Genomic DNA, 12,800 nt, shown 5'->3' on the forward strand with positions numbered 1-12,800 from the left:
AAACAACAACAAAAAAAACGCCCTTTTTTATCAAAAAAAGCTTTATTAAATCCAACAAATTTAGACAACAAATGACAACTGACAATACGCAATACGATTAAATGGAAAGTAAAATAATTTAACTTTTAACAAAGGCTTTTAACATATTTTAATTATAAATATACAAATAAATCATTTTTTTTTGACATTTCTTGACTGAGAATGATTTAATTAGAAAAAGATAAGTTTTTTGCTGTGTCTTTTAAGTCTTCCTAGCTACTGTGTTGCTTTACTTGCACTCAATGCTAATGCTAGCATGGCAACATTCTCAAAATGACGATGCTAGAATGCCAACGTTCAGCAGGTGTCCTGCCTACAAAGTTCACCATCTTAGCTTAGCGTGTTAGCGTATATTTTCCTCACATGTATTATGTATGCACCAGATTTCATGGTGATCAATTCATCTCCAAAGCTTATGGTGATACCAGCAGCCATCCATCATTTGGCCGCCATGAATGTCTGTACAAATGTTGTGCCAATTCATTAAATAGACAGTATTTAATTGGATTAGTGCAACCTTGACCCTCTGGTGGCAATCTCATCAGGATTCATCCTCTGGGTACCAACATTTTAAACATTTCACAACAATCCACCCAGTAGTTATGAGTTATTTCCGTGAACTGTCAGACCAACATGCGATGTTGCAAATATTGCTTAAAACTGCAGCCATTTCCCTTTTTGATTTAAAAAACAACAAAAAAAAAAATGAATAAAGGATAAGCTCACCAAAAAATTAAAATTCACAATTACCTATTCACCCCCATGCTGATGGAATGTCAGGTGAAGTTTCATAGCCCACAAAACGTTTTTTGAGCTTCACAGCAAAACAGCATCGTCATAAACAACTTCAGTAGACAGGGACTTGTTTTAAAATGTACAAAAACAACCGAAGAAGACATGAAACGGCTCCAGAGAGCTTGCCTGGAGATCCTAAATGCATTTTAAAGAAGACTTTATTTGCACCGTCGATGCACGAGTGAGCTCGTGCGCCCACCTCAGCAAGAAGAGGACGTAAAAGAAGTAAAAGCACGAACATACAAAATCCCTGTTTGGTTGATTCATACAGAAAAGTAGTCCAAGGAAACTGGCGTGGGATTGGAGTGTTTCGCTGAAGCACTACTCTAACTGCTCTACGCTGGCCAGAGTCTTGAGTTCAGGCTCGTTGACCTCTTTGCCCGCCACACTGCTGCTCCTCTCCTTGTTCTTGCTTTTGAAAGGCTTCCCAAGCTTGGTCGACAGTGTGTGCAGGACAGAGCTCTCATCCGGCGAAGAGCTGCTGCGACCGCTGCGGGTGAAGGTTGACGTGGTCCTGCTCTCGGAGTTGGTGGCCTCGAAGAGCTTGCCCATGAAGCTGAAGCCGGCATGGCGGATGTGGGAGCTGCCGGCGAACACGTAGAGGATGGGGTTGACAGCGCTGCTGAAGTAAGCGAAGGCTGTGACGTTTGGACGGGCCGTCTTGGCAGCCGTGATCACAGATTTGCTGCCCTGCAGCAGACCGACCACCTGGAGGGAGGAGACGGTGAGAATGAGGTTAGAGGAACAGCAAATAAAGGTCCCCTCACAACAAAAGCTTTGAGCAAAAGGAGGAATCTGTGAAGTGCAATACCACTGAGTTCCTGCAATGCTATGTGTAACCTCATCATATCCTGTTGATGATTAAATCTCAGATTCTTAACGAGATTTGTGGTGTTGCCTTCATGCCTCAGAGTCATCCACCACACATCAGATGCAATGCTGTTGCTTCTCTGAGAACTGAAAAAGCTCCACACATGAGCCATCATCAATATCAACTGCCTGTTAGTGTGATTTGCAGGCTGATGTAAAAAATAAAAAAAGAAAGAAAAACAATCTCTCTTACTACTTCTCCTTCCTACTTCTCCTTCCGCTAACTGTACCAGCAGGCGGAAGGAGAAGTAGTTCCAATCAATCGGGCATTATTTGAACTAGATCCCGGAGACATTGTACCTTATTTATTTAATTTTTTTTTTTTACTGTGTTCATTCTTGATGATAGAGCGCACATTAACTCTAAATTGCTGTCTTTAAATACTGGTCTTTTAATATGAAAATCGATACCGTAAGTATCAATATTTCCAGATTGATCCGCACAACATGAGTTGGTTAGGTAACCCAGTAAACCACGGATTGTGTCCGGAGGGAAAAACTAAAGTCTGCAGTGAGTTATTGGAAATGTTTTTGTTTTTTTTTTTTTTACTGTGAATGAACACAGTAAAACAGAAAGTGCAATATCTCCAAATGATATTTTCTTAGTGACAATAAAGAAAATCTAATCTAATCTAATCTAATCTAATCTATTTAAGAAACTTTTAATAACTCAATCGTTAGAATAAAGTACGATTTTGCAAAAAAAAAAAAAAGAAATTTGTGTTTTCTTAAACTTTGTGTAAAAGAAAACATTAGGATCAATTTCCATTGCATTTTTCTGTGTGCTGGAATGAGTAATGTTTCACATATTCAGTATGCTAATTCACCCAACACATATTAAATATATCAAATCTTGTGTAGTGGAAACCTAGCTGTGGAAACACATTGTTTTCAGCTTTTCTTAAATATGGTTCGACAAAAAAAGGCCCTCGTCTGTGCGATTGTCTTTATTTTGCGGTTGATGTCTTGCTGGTTTAAAGACAGTTCCGAGTCTTTGAATGTATTTCCCATAAACCCTCTGGGTCAAAATGAGTACGAAGCTGTTAATCCTGAAAGAAATGCATGTATAATGGTGATTTTAGTGTTTTGTGAGGATTTTACACCAAATAAAGCGCTATGTATCCGCCTGAACACAATATTTAGCTTTCTAACAGAATCAATACTAGATTCCCTAATTCTGTCAGAACAAAGTGAAATCAAAAGCCACCTCTATGATGTTGACGATGTGATAGGGCAGCCAGAAAATCGCAAAGGCGCAGATGATCATCAGGATGAGGCGGCTGCCTTGTCCCTTGCGCTGGAACTTGGCGCTTTGCAGGCGGCAGATGACGGAGGAGTAACACGTGTTGATGAGGGAGAAAGGCACCAGGCAGCCCATGATGGTCTCAAACAGGTACTGGAAGACCTTGTGACCCACACTGCTGAAGTGGTACGGGACACAAAAGCGCAGAGTGATGTTGTTTGGCAGCGTCTTCTTCAGATTACTGTCAGAAAAGGAAGAAAAAGACAAATGAAGGGTGAAAGTGGCTCCAAATGTACCGACCAAAGCTCGCGTTGAGTCAAGTCGATTAAACATGGAGTTTTTGATGGTAACTGGAGAGCAAATTAAAGGTACAGTTTATATACTGATACGGCTTTTTCGTAAGAACAGAGCTGCCCAAACTTTTTCTGTTTTACATGGAGAGCCTCGTCAAATACTGATGCTTTGGGGTGGTGACCATCCAGACCTACCACCACCAAGGTGTCAGGATTTCTTGCTGGTGCCTTGTTGAGTAAGGGGAAAGGCCGTATCAACATATGGACTGTATCTTTAATTTGTTTGACTTCACACCAGTTACTGTCATGGGAAACGTGCCACACAGCCGCCATCAGAAAGTCAATGGCACAACGGAAGTGTCGTCTCACCTGCGGTAGAAAGGCATCGGCAGCGACAGGATGAAGGCTAAGATCCAGATCCCCAGCAGGAGGACCAACAGGGAACGCTTGGTCCGCATTCTCTGGGACAGAAAAGGCCTCGTCACCGCCAACCAGCGGTCCATGCTCATCAGGCAGATGAGGTAAATGGACACGTACATGTTCACGTTCGACAGGTAATGCACCAGCTTGCACGCCGCCAAGCCAAACTCCCAGCCCCGGCCTCCAGCCAGGTAGCGCAGAAAAAACGGGGCGCTGAGCAGCACGAAAGCATCCGCCGCGGCGAGATTCAGCACCAGCAAGCAGGTCACCGAGCGCTTCTTCACCCGGCACAGCACCGACCAAACCACAAACAGGTTCCCGGGGAAGCCCAGCAAGAACGCCAGGCTCAGGATGGCGATGCCGGCCTGGGCGGAGGCAGAGATGGGCATAGAGAAGGGGGCAGGGTGCTGGGAGGAGGTGGTGGCGGTGGTGACGTTGGATGCCATCAAGAAACCTTCCGAAGGATGCAAGCTCGATTGTGACGAACTCTGAAACTGACACAACCTTTCAAACAAACAGGCAGGAAACAGGATATGTTGTATTAACGCCTGTGAGATGTCACTGTGACTCAAAGGTGTGAAACATTGCACAAGGCATTTGTTGTTTTTCTCATTAGGCTTTTTGAGGACCATGGTAGACAACATATAGTGGACCAAGTATATCAGATGTCCAGACCCGTCTCTGCGGAGATGACTGTAACTGATACAGTCACTGATCTCTTCATACGTTCCTTGAGGGAGGCCTGTGAAAGGTTTATTGCGAAATATTTTTGTGCAGGAAAAAAAACAAAGAATGGAAATTACGTAACACTATTGTCTATGTATCCGCTGACATATTTACATTGATCACACAGGACTGATTGCTTAATTTCCTGCATTTTGTGTGTGGTGTTTTTTGACCAAAAATACTTCAAATGTTGCGCTCTCTTGAGTTTTTACGTTCTAAAGATCAGAGGTGATGTGACGTTAGGAACACTCAGCACAATATGTGCTGAATAAATAAAACAGGACTGTGGCAGAAAAGCTGCTAAAAAAAAATAAAAGCTACATATAACTCACTAGTAATTATAAAATGTTCATGAGCTTTCAACATCAAATCTGAGAACATTTTTTTTTTTTGACTTTTATTCAAAGAAGTCCTGAAAAACAGCTACTGAGATTTGAAATCTATCATATTCTTGAAGAGGAAAGTTAAAACAGTCCAACTCTATGACCTCCAGGAGGAAATTCAATGTGAAAATTGAGATATATTTGTTAGTAGAGCGTGTAGAGTAAAACCCAAACACTGACCTTCAACTGCTGATCTCTTTTTGAAAGCCGCAGAGGTAAACCAGAGAACCAATATCCAGCTATTTTTACTCCCTCGCTTGATCTACTCCTCACTCCCCGGCTTCTCTCTGTGCTTTGACTGAGTGTGGAGAGAAGGAAAAGAAAAACCCAAATATATATGTATATTGTGAAAGAGAGGTCATGTGAGGGGAAATCCAGGACCACAGGAAGCCAGCTTGTGCGTAGTGGGTTGCGATGTCGCCGCTGTTCCTCCTACATGTTGTGTTCTGCTGCAGATTGAATTCGCACACGATAGCGATATCCACATCATCTTTATGGAAAAAAATGTTGGTAGAAAAATGTGGGTGGCGGCACAGTTGCTTCACACTCATGATGAATGGGAAATTTAAGATAGTGCTGTTTCATAAAGTGAAAAATTGTGAGAATATGAAAATCACAGACAGCAGCAGGACAGCAGAGATTTAGCACCTCGTCATCTAACAGACTGCTTTCACCTTTTTTTTTTTTTATAGTTTTTAAATGTTATTGTATTCATCTAGTAGCATTTGCTTTATATCCTGTTTCCAGTCACAGGATTAAAGTTTTGGCTGTATTGACAGTAAAGCTGAATCTCAGTCTGAAACATGTTGTGTAACTGGAGGCATCGAGCAGGCACGAACAGCCAGAATTAGTCAGGCAGGGGAAATGTTCCGCGGAGCTTACGGTCCTGTCGACACACGAAGCTTTAAGTCAGACCTCTGCCGTGTGGAGTCTGCGCTCTCTTGCGTCAGACATTTTGGCCACTTTACAGCATATTCCTCTTGCCACATCATCGAAACTTTCTCAAGTTACTGACTGTATGAGGGGCAAGATGAAGTGAAAATTGTGATGTGTCACATTTGCAGGAAAATGGTGTTTTACATCATTTTGTATTTTCCTGCATTTCGTCTACTTACAGTGTATGCTCACAGGAAAATATTCCTCTTTGGATTCACTACTATTTACTACTTTATTTACTACTGTGCTTAGGTACAATTTAGAGGTACTTGTACTTTCATTTCACAGTGCTAGTCTTCAGCTCTGCAGAGCGCTTTAGCGTCTTTCAGCTCATTGTTTTTTGGTTTCACAGCCCATAACTTCACTGCTCTCATTCTGTCCCACCAGCCTCCACAGACGCAGAGCTCACTGATTATAAGAAACTTTTGGAACGTTTTTTCTAAAATATTGGCAGTCATTGGCAGACGCCTCTGTTTGTTTGTTTTGTAGCGATCCCATTGCTTGAGACTTGCCGTCTTTTCTTTGTTTTTGGGGCTGATTATCCAAAATCTGACTGACTCCTGCTTCAGGAGTGGAAGCAGCTCTGGGACATTTCCCTCCCAGCCAATCGAGGTGCCATTTGTTGATTGCTTTATTGTCCAAGTAGCGGAGATTTGGCATCCCCCCTTGCATGTTATTGTTTATATTTGCATGTAGGTCGGCCTGTAAGCATTTACTGAAAAATAAAAAGGTGCATTCTTTATAACATATCATCATTCAGTTTTATTCATTAATTTCTCATTTTTTGTTGACCCGAAGGTTGTGCTTCCAGCTTCTTTTTTTTTTTGTATATACACTCACATTTGGGCATGATGGCACTTAATTTGGGCTTGTTAATAAAGACCCCGTGCAGTATTTGTTTGTTTACCGACATTAACAACCTTAGAATGTGATGATATTGTTGATGACATTTTCTGTGTTTTTTTTTTTGTTTTTTTACACCGTGTTCTACTGCCCTCTGGTGGCCGAAAAATCAATTCATGCAGCTTTAAAGACAGTAAAACAGTGCAGGAAAAAATGCATGCAAAGCAAACAAAGATAAAAAGGAGTTCAAGTGCCATCATCAAACTCTCAGTCTGTGCCCCATAACTTGTCACAAACTAAAGAAAACTGACATTGTTTGAGTTCACTTTGACATTTCTGCGCTTCCATAAAGCAATATGACAAATTAAACAGAGCATCAACAGAAATATACAGATACATCTTGTTTGAAAAAAACAAACAAAAAACGTTTAAGTAACAGTAAACGTGAGGCATCTCTCTTTGAGGGTTGCATTTTGAATCAAACAGCGTTAAACATTGGCTGGCGAGGAGAGGGAGCGTCCTGGATTATAACGTCACAGTTTCTCCTGCCTCAGGGCTCATGTCTGATGTGTGCTCTGGTTTCAGCATCATCTTGAAGTCACCAATGTCACTTTGGGATGCATTAGGCAGTGAGCTTTTCCAGGATCGGTATGTCCGGTCACATCCCTCTCTGAGTCTGTAACAGTCTCATGTGGAAGAAAGATTCACGCAGCAGCTGAATCTGAAGTACTGCTGAAGCTTTTTTCTTGCACCAGCTGCACACTGGTACACATTTTAAATGTTTTAGTCACTGGACGGAGATTTGAAGGCCTGGGTGGTTTAAATTTCTCCCTCCATGGGATCAACTACCACCATTCTCCACTGAGCTCGAGTCGCCAACGGAGCCCAGGTCGCTATTCCTTTAGCATGACAGCCTCTGCCTCTTTTTCCTTGTCGCGGCTGTTCTGGCTGTTCTGTCGGCTCTTCCTGCTAGCCGAGTCCAGCCCCGTGCGCTCGAACAAGCGGGCCATGAACGCCAGCCCCTCTCGTCGGATGTAGGACTTCCCTGCGAAGAAGTAGAGCACTGGGTTGGCACAGCTGCTCATGAACGCTACGGACGAGGTGACAGCACGGCTCTTGTGCCATATTTTGTTCAACCTGGGGGGGAAGCAAGCAGAGAATTTTGTTAGATATGTCTGAAAAAAAAGTTGGCTTGTTTTATTGTGTGTGTGTATGTGTGTGTGTGTTCTTGCTTACATTTCTTTTACTTCACCTGGTGGACACAAATCCCATGTAACCTGATTACAAGACAAACAAGTTCAGTTAAAATTCACTAAACAGCATCTTTTCCTTTTTTTGTCACACCTAATCATCTGATTAATACATTGGACTGGATCCAAAATACTTGGACGTATGTGTTACTCACTTGCACCATGTTGATGATGTGGTAAGGCAGCCAAAAGAGGCAGAAGGTCAACACGATGGCCAGGATGAGCTTCTCACTGCGAATGCGACGGCCGAACTTGGTCTTTTGGATCCGCCGCAGGATGCGAATGTAGCTGAAGACGATGATTCCGTAGGGGATTAAAAAACCCAGCACGAGCTCCAGCGTGTACATGATGACAGCCTGTGCAGGAGAGAGACGATGCGTTTCATTATTACATATTGGGGTGAGTTATGTTCGATCGATGCAGTTCAATCGACGTACTGTCCAAGTGTTTCTAGATGCGCTAAAAATCCTACACTTAAAGGTGGAGTGAAAAGCAATGCGTCGTAGAGAGCAGAGCCCAGGCGATATATTGATCTGTCGATGTTATCGGCCGGTATCGGCCAATATTTTGACCACAAACTCTGGCTTCAAATGGCTGTTCAGAATGGGTAGCTTCACAGGTTTTTGATGGATTAGACCGTTTTGTCACAATGATTGCTATTTTCTTGGAGGCTCTCTCAACTTAACCAGCAGAAGCAGATGGACGACCCACCACTGAGCCCGGTTCTGCTCAGTGGCCACTTTTCTGGCCACTGTCACCAAATGCTCGCTCACGGTGGGAAACGTTGGGTCTTTTAAAGAAACTAATCAAGAGACCACAAGATGACTTTTGGTTTTGGTTTTACTCACGTCATGGCTTTCTTCATTGTGGAGTGGATCACATGCCAAATGATTAGTATTCCCCCTCTTCATCACTGTCCTGAAGACCATTGCGGGAACAGAGGCGATCATCACCAGCACCCACACCACCGCCAGCACCCGCAATACAGTCTTCCGTCCGGCGATGCAAGCGAGTCTCTGCGGCCACAGCACCGCCACCAGCCTGTAGACGCTCATGATCATGATGATCCAGATGGAGGCGTACATGTTGAGCAGGCACAGGTAGAAGAGGATCTTACACATCACATTCCCAAATACCCAGTGCTTCATAACAAGGTAGACGATGAAGAACGGCGTGAGAGCCATCAGAGAGCCGTCGGCGATGGCTAGGTTGAGGATGAGGAGGGTGGTGACGGTCTGCTTTCGGGCACGTGCCAGGATGCTCCAGATGACAAAGAGGTTTCCAGGGAAGCCCAGCAGAAAGACGAGGCTCAGGATGAGGGCGCCCACTGTGGTGGCAGTCGGGTTATCCACAATGGTCTCATTTAACTTCAGGGAGGAGGATATGTTATTGAGGGCCATCATCGTCACCTGCCATTGAGATAAATGGTTTGAGTCAGTGCATTTAATTGTACCATTTTTAAAGATCCAATCAGCAAGACAGCTGATCCTCAAATACTTGGGCTGCTGGCCCAACTGTCTTACAGTTTTTTAAGGGTTAACACACATAACACACACACAAAAAAGTTCCATTATAGAATTTCTAACAAACTAAACCTCAAAAGTGACCTTTTGGGACAATGATCAACAAGAATCTGGAGACGTTTCTCTCCTGAAACCAAACAACTTTCTGACTAATAAACAGTGTCACCCCTGACTCCTACTCCATGTTTTTTTTGGCGCATTCAGGCATCGGTCTGACAATACAAGTGTTTTTGCTCTGCAGGAAAGCGTGGGAGTGTGGCGCAAGTGTAACAGGTTTTAACGGGGGACTCTTAATTCCTGAACAACGAGACCAGACACGAGCGGGGAGCAACAGTCAGTGTCGTGTCAAGATCTGAGCAACGATCTGAGTCTGAGCTTCATGTTTCATGCTATGTCTCTGAGTGTATTTGTTGTACCAATCGAATACAAGAGCAGCATAAAGTGCTCGACATGAGACAAAGAGATGTGTTAGTATAGTTAGAATAAAATCAAGAAGAAAAAGTTTAATTAATTAAGGCAAGGACAACAGGAAATAAGTTAAAGTGCACCAAAAATAAGGCACAAGAAATATACACATTCTGGCCAAAAGTATGTAGACGCCACCCTTTTACCTTTTTACTTTAGTGTTTTCCAACTTTTACTCCACAACAGTCATAGTTAATTATGTTTTTGCAGATTGATATTTTACATACAAAACATAATCTTAGCACTTTAGTTACAGCTTGGTAATACCATGGTAGATTACAAAGTGGTAACAATTAAGTAATACCATCTAATAACCAAAGTAATAAGTTAAAAGCACAACAACTGGTGTATCTGGGTATATTAGACTAAAACATTCCCATAGACAATGGCTTATAATATAGAAACATATTTAAAGTGGGCGACTGTGGCTCAGGAGTAGAGCCAGTGTCTTATTATCGGAAGGTCGCTGGTTCAGTTTCCCTAGTCTGCATGTCGAGGTGTCTTTGGATAAGATGCTGAACCCCAAACTGCTCCTGATGTGCTGGTCAGCACCTTGCATGGCAGCCACCCCCATCAGTGTATGAATGTATGTACAAATCACAGTAAGCCTAAAATGTAAAAGTAAATGTAGAACTATTTAGCAATAGCATGGTAACAAAATGGTAAGCTAACAATGAAATTGTATCAGTTCAATAATTTGAGTAACCCATAATCACTGTATAAATATGATGCCTGGCCATTCTGTTTTAAAGTCTGCTTTCAGTTTTGATATCTTCAGACTTGTACATGGATAAAAAGTGAGTACCTCAGCAAACGAAGGTAGATAACGTTTCCAAATTTAGATTTGAAAGAGGCTGAGGTTGCCGCGTGAAGAGGTCGGTTCCATCCGTGCATAGTAATGACTGTGAAAGCAGCATCGCCATGTTTGGTAAGTTTTCAATTTCTGCTCTAAAATCTAAATATGCTCTAAATACGTCTCATTAGATAACTGGAAGTCAAGACAAATCTTTAAGAAGATTATGTGCTTGGTTCAGACATTGTGTTATATGCTCTTGCATGTATCCTGTAGGCTTCTGCGGGCAACATATTTACTTTAGTGATTTCATATTACTGGAAAATGTTTTAAAAGGTGACGTGTCATCACTTGTTCGACATATCTTGACAGTTAACTGCAGAGCACACCCTTTCGCTGCAGAAGCACCAAACTATGCAGTGCCGCTACTCATAACCAAATTCTCACAATCACATCTGCTAACCAAGACTGTTCGATACTTCCAAGCCACCCGCACTGTAATTATGCATTATTATAGTATAAATCAGTGTGTAATTGGCTGAAGTGGTTAGCAAGGTCACACAAGGTGGTATTACAGGTACAAACACTGAGATGTTACAGTGCATGCTGTTGCATGCTGTTGTGAACTAAAGAGGATGTTCTGAGCATGTAATTTGTTTGTTGTGTTTTTGAGGTTTTTTTGTTTGTTTTTCATTTGATAGTACAAACCAGACCGTTAAATTAATCTATATAAACAACATTTTAAAATGTGCATTACAAATACAATTAAATGCAAGTTAGTAATGAAAAAGAACAAATAGATAGGTAAATTGGCAAGTTGTTTTTTTTTTAAGAAAAGATGAAAAATATAGACACTGACAATAATGAATAAGGACTGATTTGCATTTTTCTTTAAAAATTGTTCACATTTTTGTGGTAATGATGTGCCAGGGAATATAAATTAACATTTGACAACACTTTAAAACAACCATCATTAATAAAAGGTACATTTTAAAGTAAATTAAAATTTAGATAAAAGTTATTAACAAACAATAACAATAATAACACGAACGCTTCATAAACAATTTACTAAGAAATAGTTTCCTGTACAGTTGTTACGATTTGTCTCCTGCTGTGGATGGCACCTCAACATCGTTTGGATTTAAGTATTGCTGAAGAGAAGCATTTGGTCCAGGTTACAGAGGAAGAGAGAGAAATGTGACCACATGGCATGTTGTTTACTGAAAGCCGGTCAAACCGCACTGACTGAGGCTTCAGAGCAGCAGCAGCCGGTGAAACGGTGTCACATTGTGCAATGGTCCAAAGACGAGACGCGACTACATCGAATTGGTGTCGTTGTCATGTTTTTTTTTTTCTGTTTCCGCTCCTCTTGTGAGGCAGCAGTGTTTGTTTTTCAGCCCTTTTTGGGGTTTTTTTTAACCTTTTTTTAAATTGTCATTTGTGCAAACAGAGCTCCCTGTAGAACAAGTTACCACATCAGAGACTGCAAAACCTGATTGACTCAAAAGGTGTGTTTGTGTGGGCTCTGTGACTCACGCACATACTTACTAAAACACACCTGTTGCGCCTACAAAAGACAAATAATTCACAAAGAAAACAGGACAGCACAGAGACTCAGAGCAAAGCACAGATTTGCTCACACGAACTGACAAAACGCCACCGTCAAATTGATTTTTAAGGCCACAGAGCCGCATGAAAAAAAGTGTATAGTCTTATAAATGTACAGCAATAAATGGTAACTGGAAAAAAATCCTTTAAAAAAGATTTCCTAGCTTGTCCTCCAACAGTAGCAGTATCTGTGGTCTACCTGCTGTGATCTGTTGACAGCTTTTACCACAGCGACAGAAACAAACACGGCTGGCAGGTAAATTTGAAACACACTCACCAAGGCATGAGCTGTAAAATCCCAGCAGAGGAAAGAAGACACCAAGAGCCTCAAAAGAAATCTGAATCTGGTGTAAACTTATCTTTTCTTTGGACCCTTTTGACGTTTTTTTCCCCCCACCCACTCCTTCCCACTCTCATTCTCTCTCCCCAGTGATTGATTTGTCATGCTTGCTGTAACATGTAGTGTAGTGAGAGGTGTGTCACTATTACCTGCCGGGCCTCTGCCCTGGCAGTCTGTCAACGCTGTCACATGTCGAGCGAGGAATTTCAATGCATCGTCCCTTTTAAAGGTCCAGTTCACCCAAAACATTCTCTGAAATATATTCCCCTGTCGA

The 12,800-nt window shown here is 42.0% G+C and overlaps 2 protein-coding genes across 2 annotated transcripts; both read right to left on the reverse strand.

Moving 5' to 3' along the window:
* Window positions 1-23: 23 nt before the first annotated feature.
* On the reverse strand, window positions 24-5,086 carry ltb4r (leukotriene B4 receptor). The gene is made up of 4 exons (XM_037112144.1): window positions 4,949-5,086; window positions 3,609-4,163; window positions 2,911-3,187; window positions 24-1,542 (listed from the first exon to the last, which is right to left on the reverse strand). The coding sequence occupies exons 2-4, from the start codon at window positions 4,103-4,105 to the stop codon at window positions 1,156-1,158; spliced, it is 1,161 nt and encodes a 386-aa protein (XP_036968039.1). The 5' UTR covers window positions 4,106-4,163; window positions 4,949-5,086; the 3' UTR covers window positions 24-1,155.
* A 1,430-nt stretch (window positions 5,087-6,516) lies between these two features.
* LOC119027193 (leukotriene B4 receptor 1-like) lies at window positions 6,517-12,564 on the reverse strand. The gene is made up of 5 exons (XM_037112158.1): window positions 12,464-12,564; window positions 8,646-9,206; window positions 7,953-8,153; window positions 7,784-7,824; window positions 6,517-7,684 (listed from the first exon to the last, which is right to left on the reverse strand). Exons 2-5 carry the CDS (start codon window positions 9,198-9,200, stop codon window positions 7,441-7,443), a joined length of 1,041 nt encoding a protein of 346 aa, XP_036968053.1. The 5' UTR covers window positions 9,201-9,206; window positions 12,464-12,564; the 3' UTR covers window positions 6,517-7,440.
* Between the last annotated feature and the right edge of the window lie 236 nt (window positions 12,565-12,800).

The sequence above is a fragment of the Acanthopagrus latus genome, chromosome 10 (genome assembly GCF_904848185.1).
Source record: "Acanthopagrus latus isolate v.2019 chromosome 10, fAcaLat1.1, whole genome shotgun sequence".
Lineage (NCBI taxonomy): Eukaryota > Metazoa > Chordata > Actinopteri > Spariformes > Sparidae > Acanthopagrus > Acanthopagrus latus.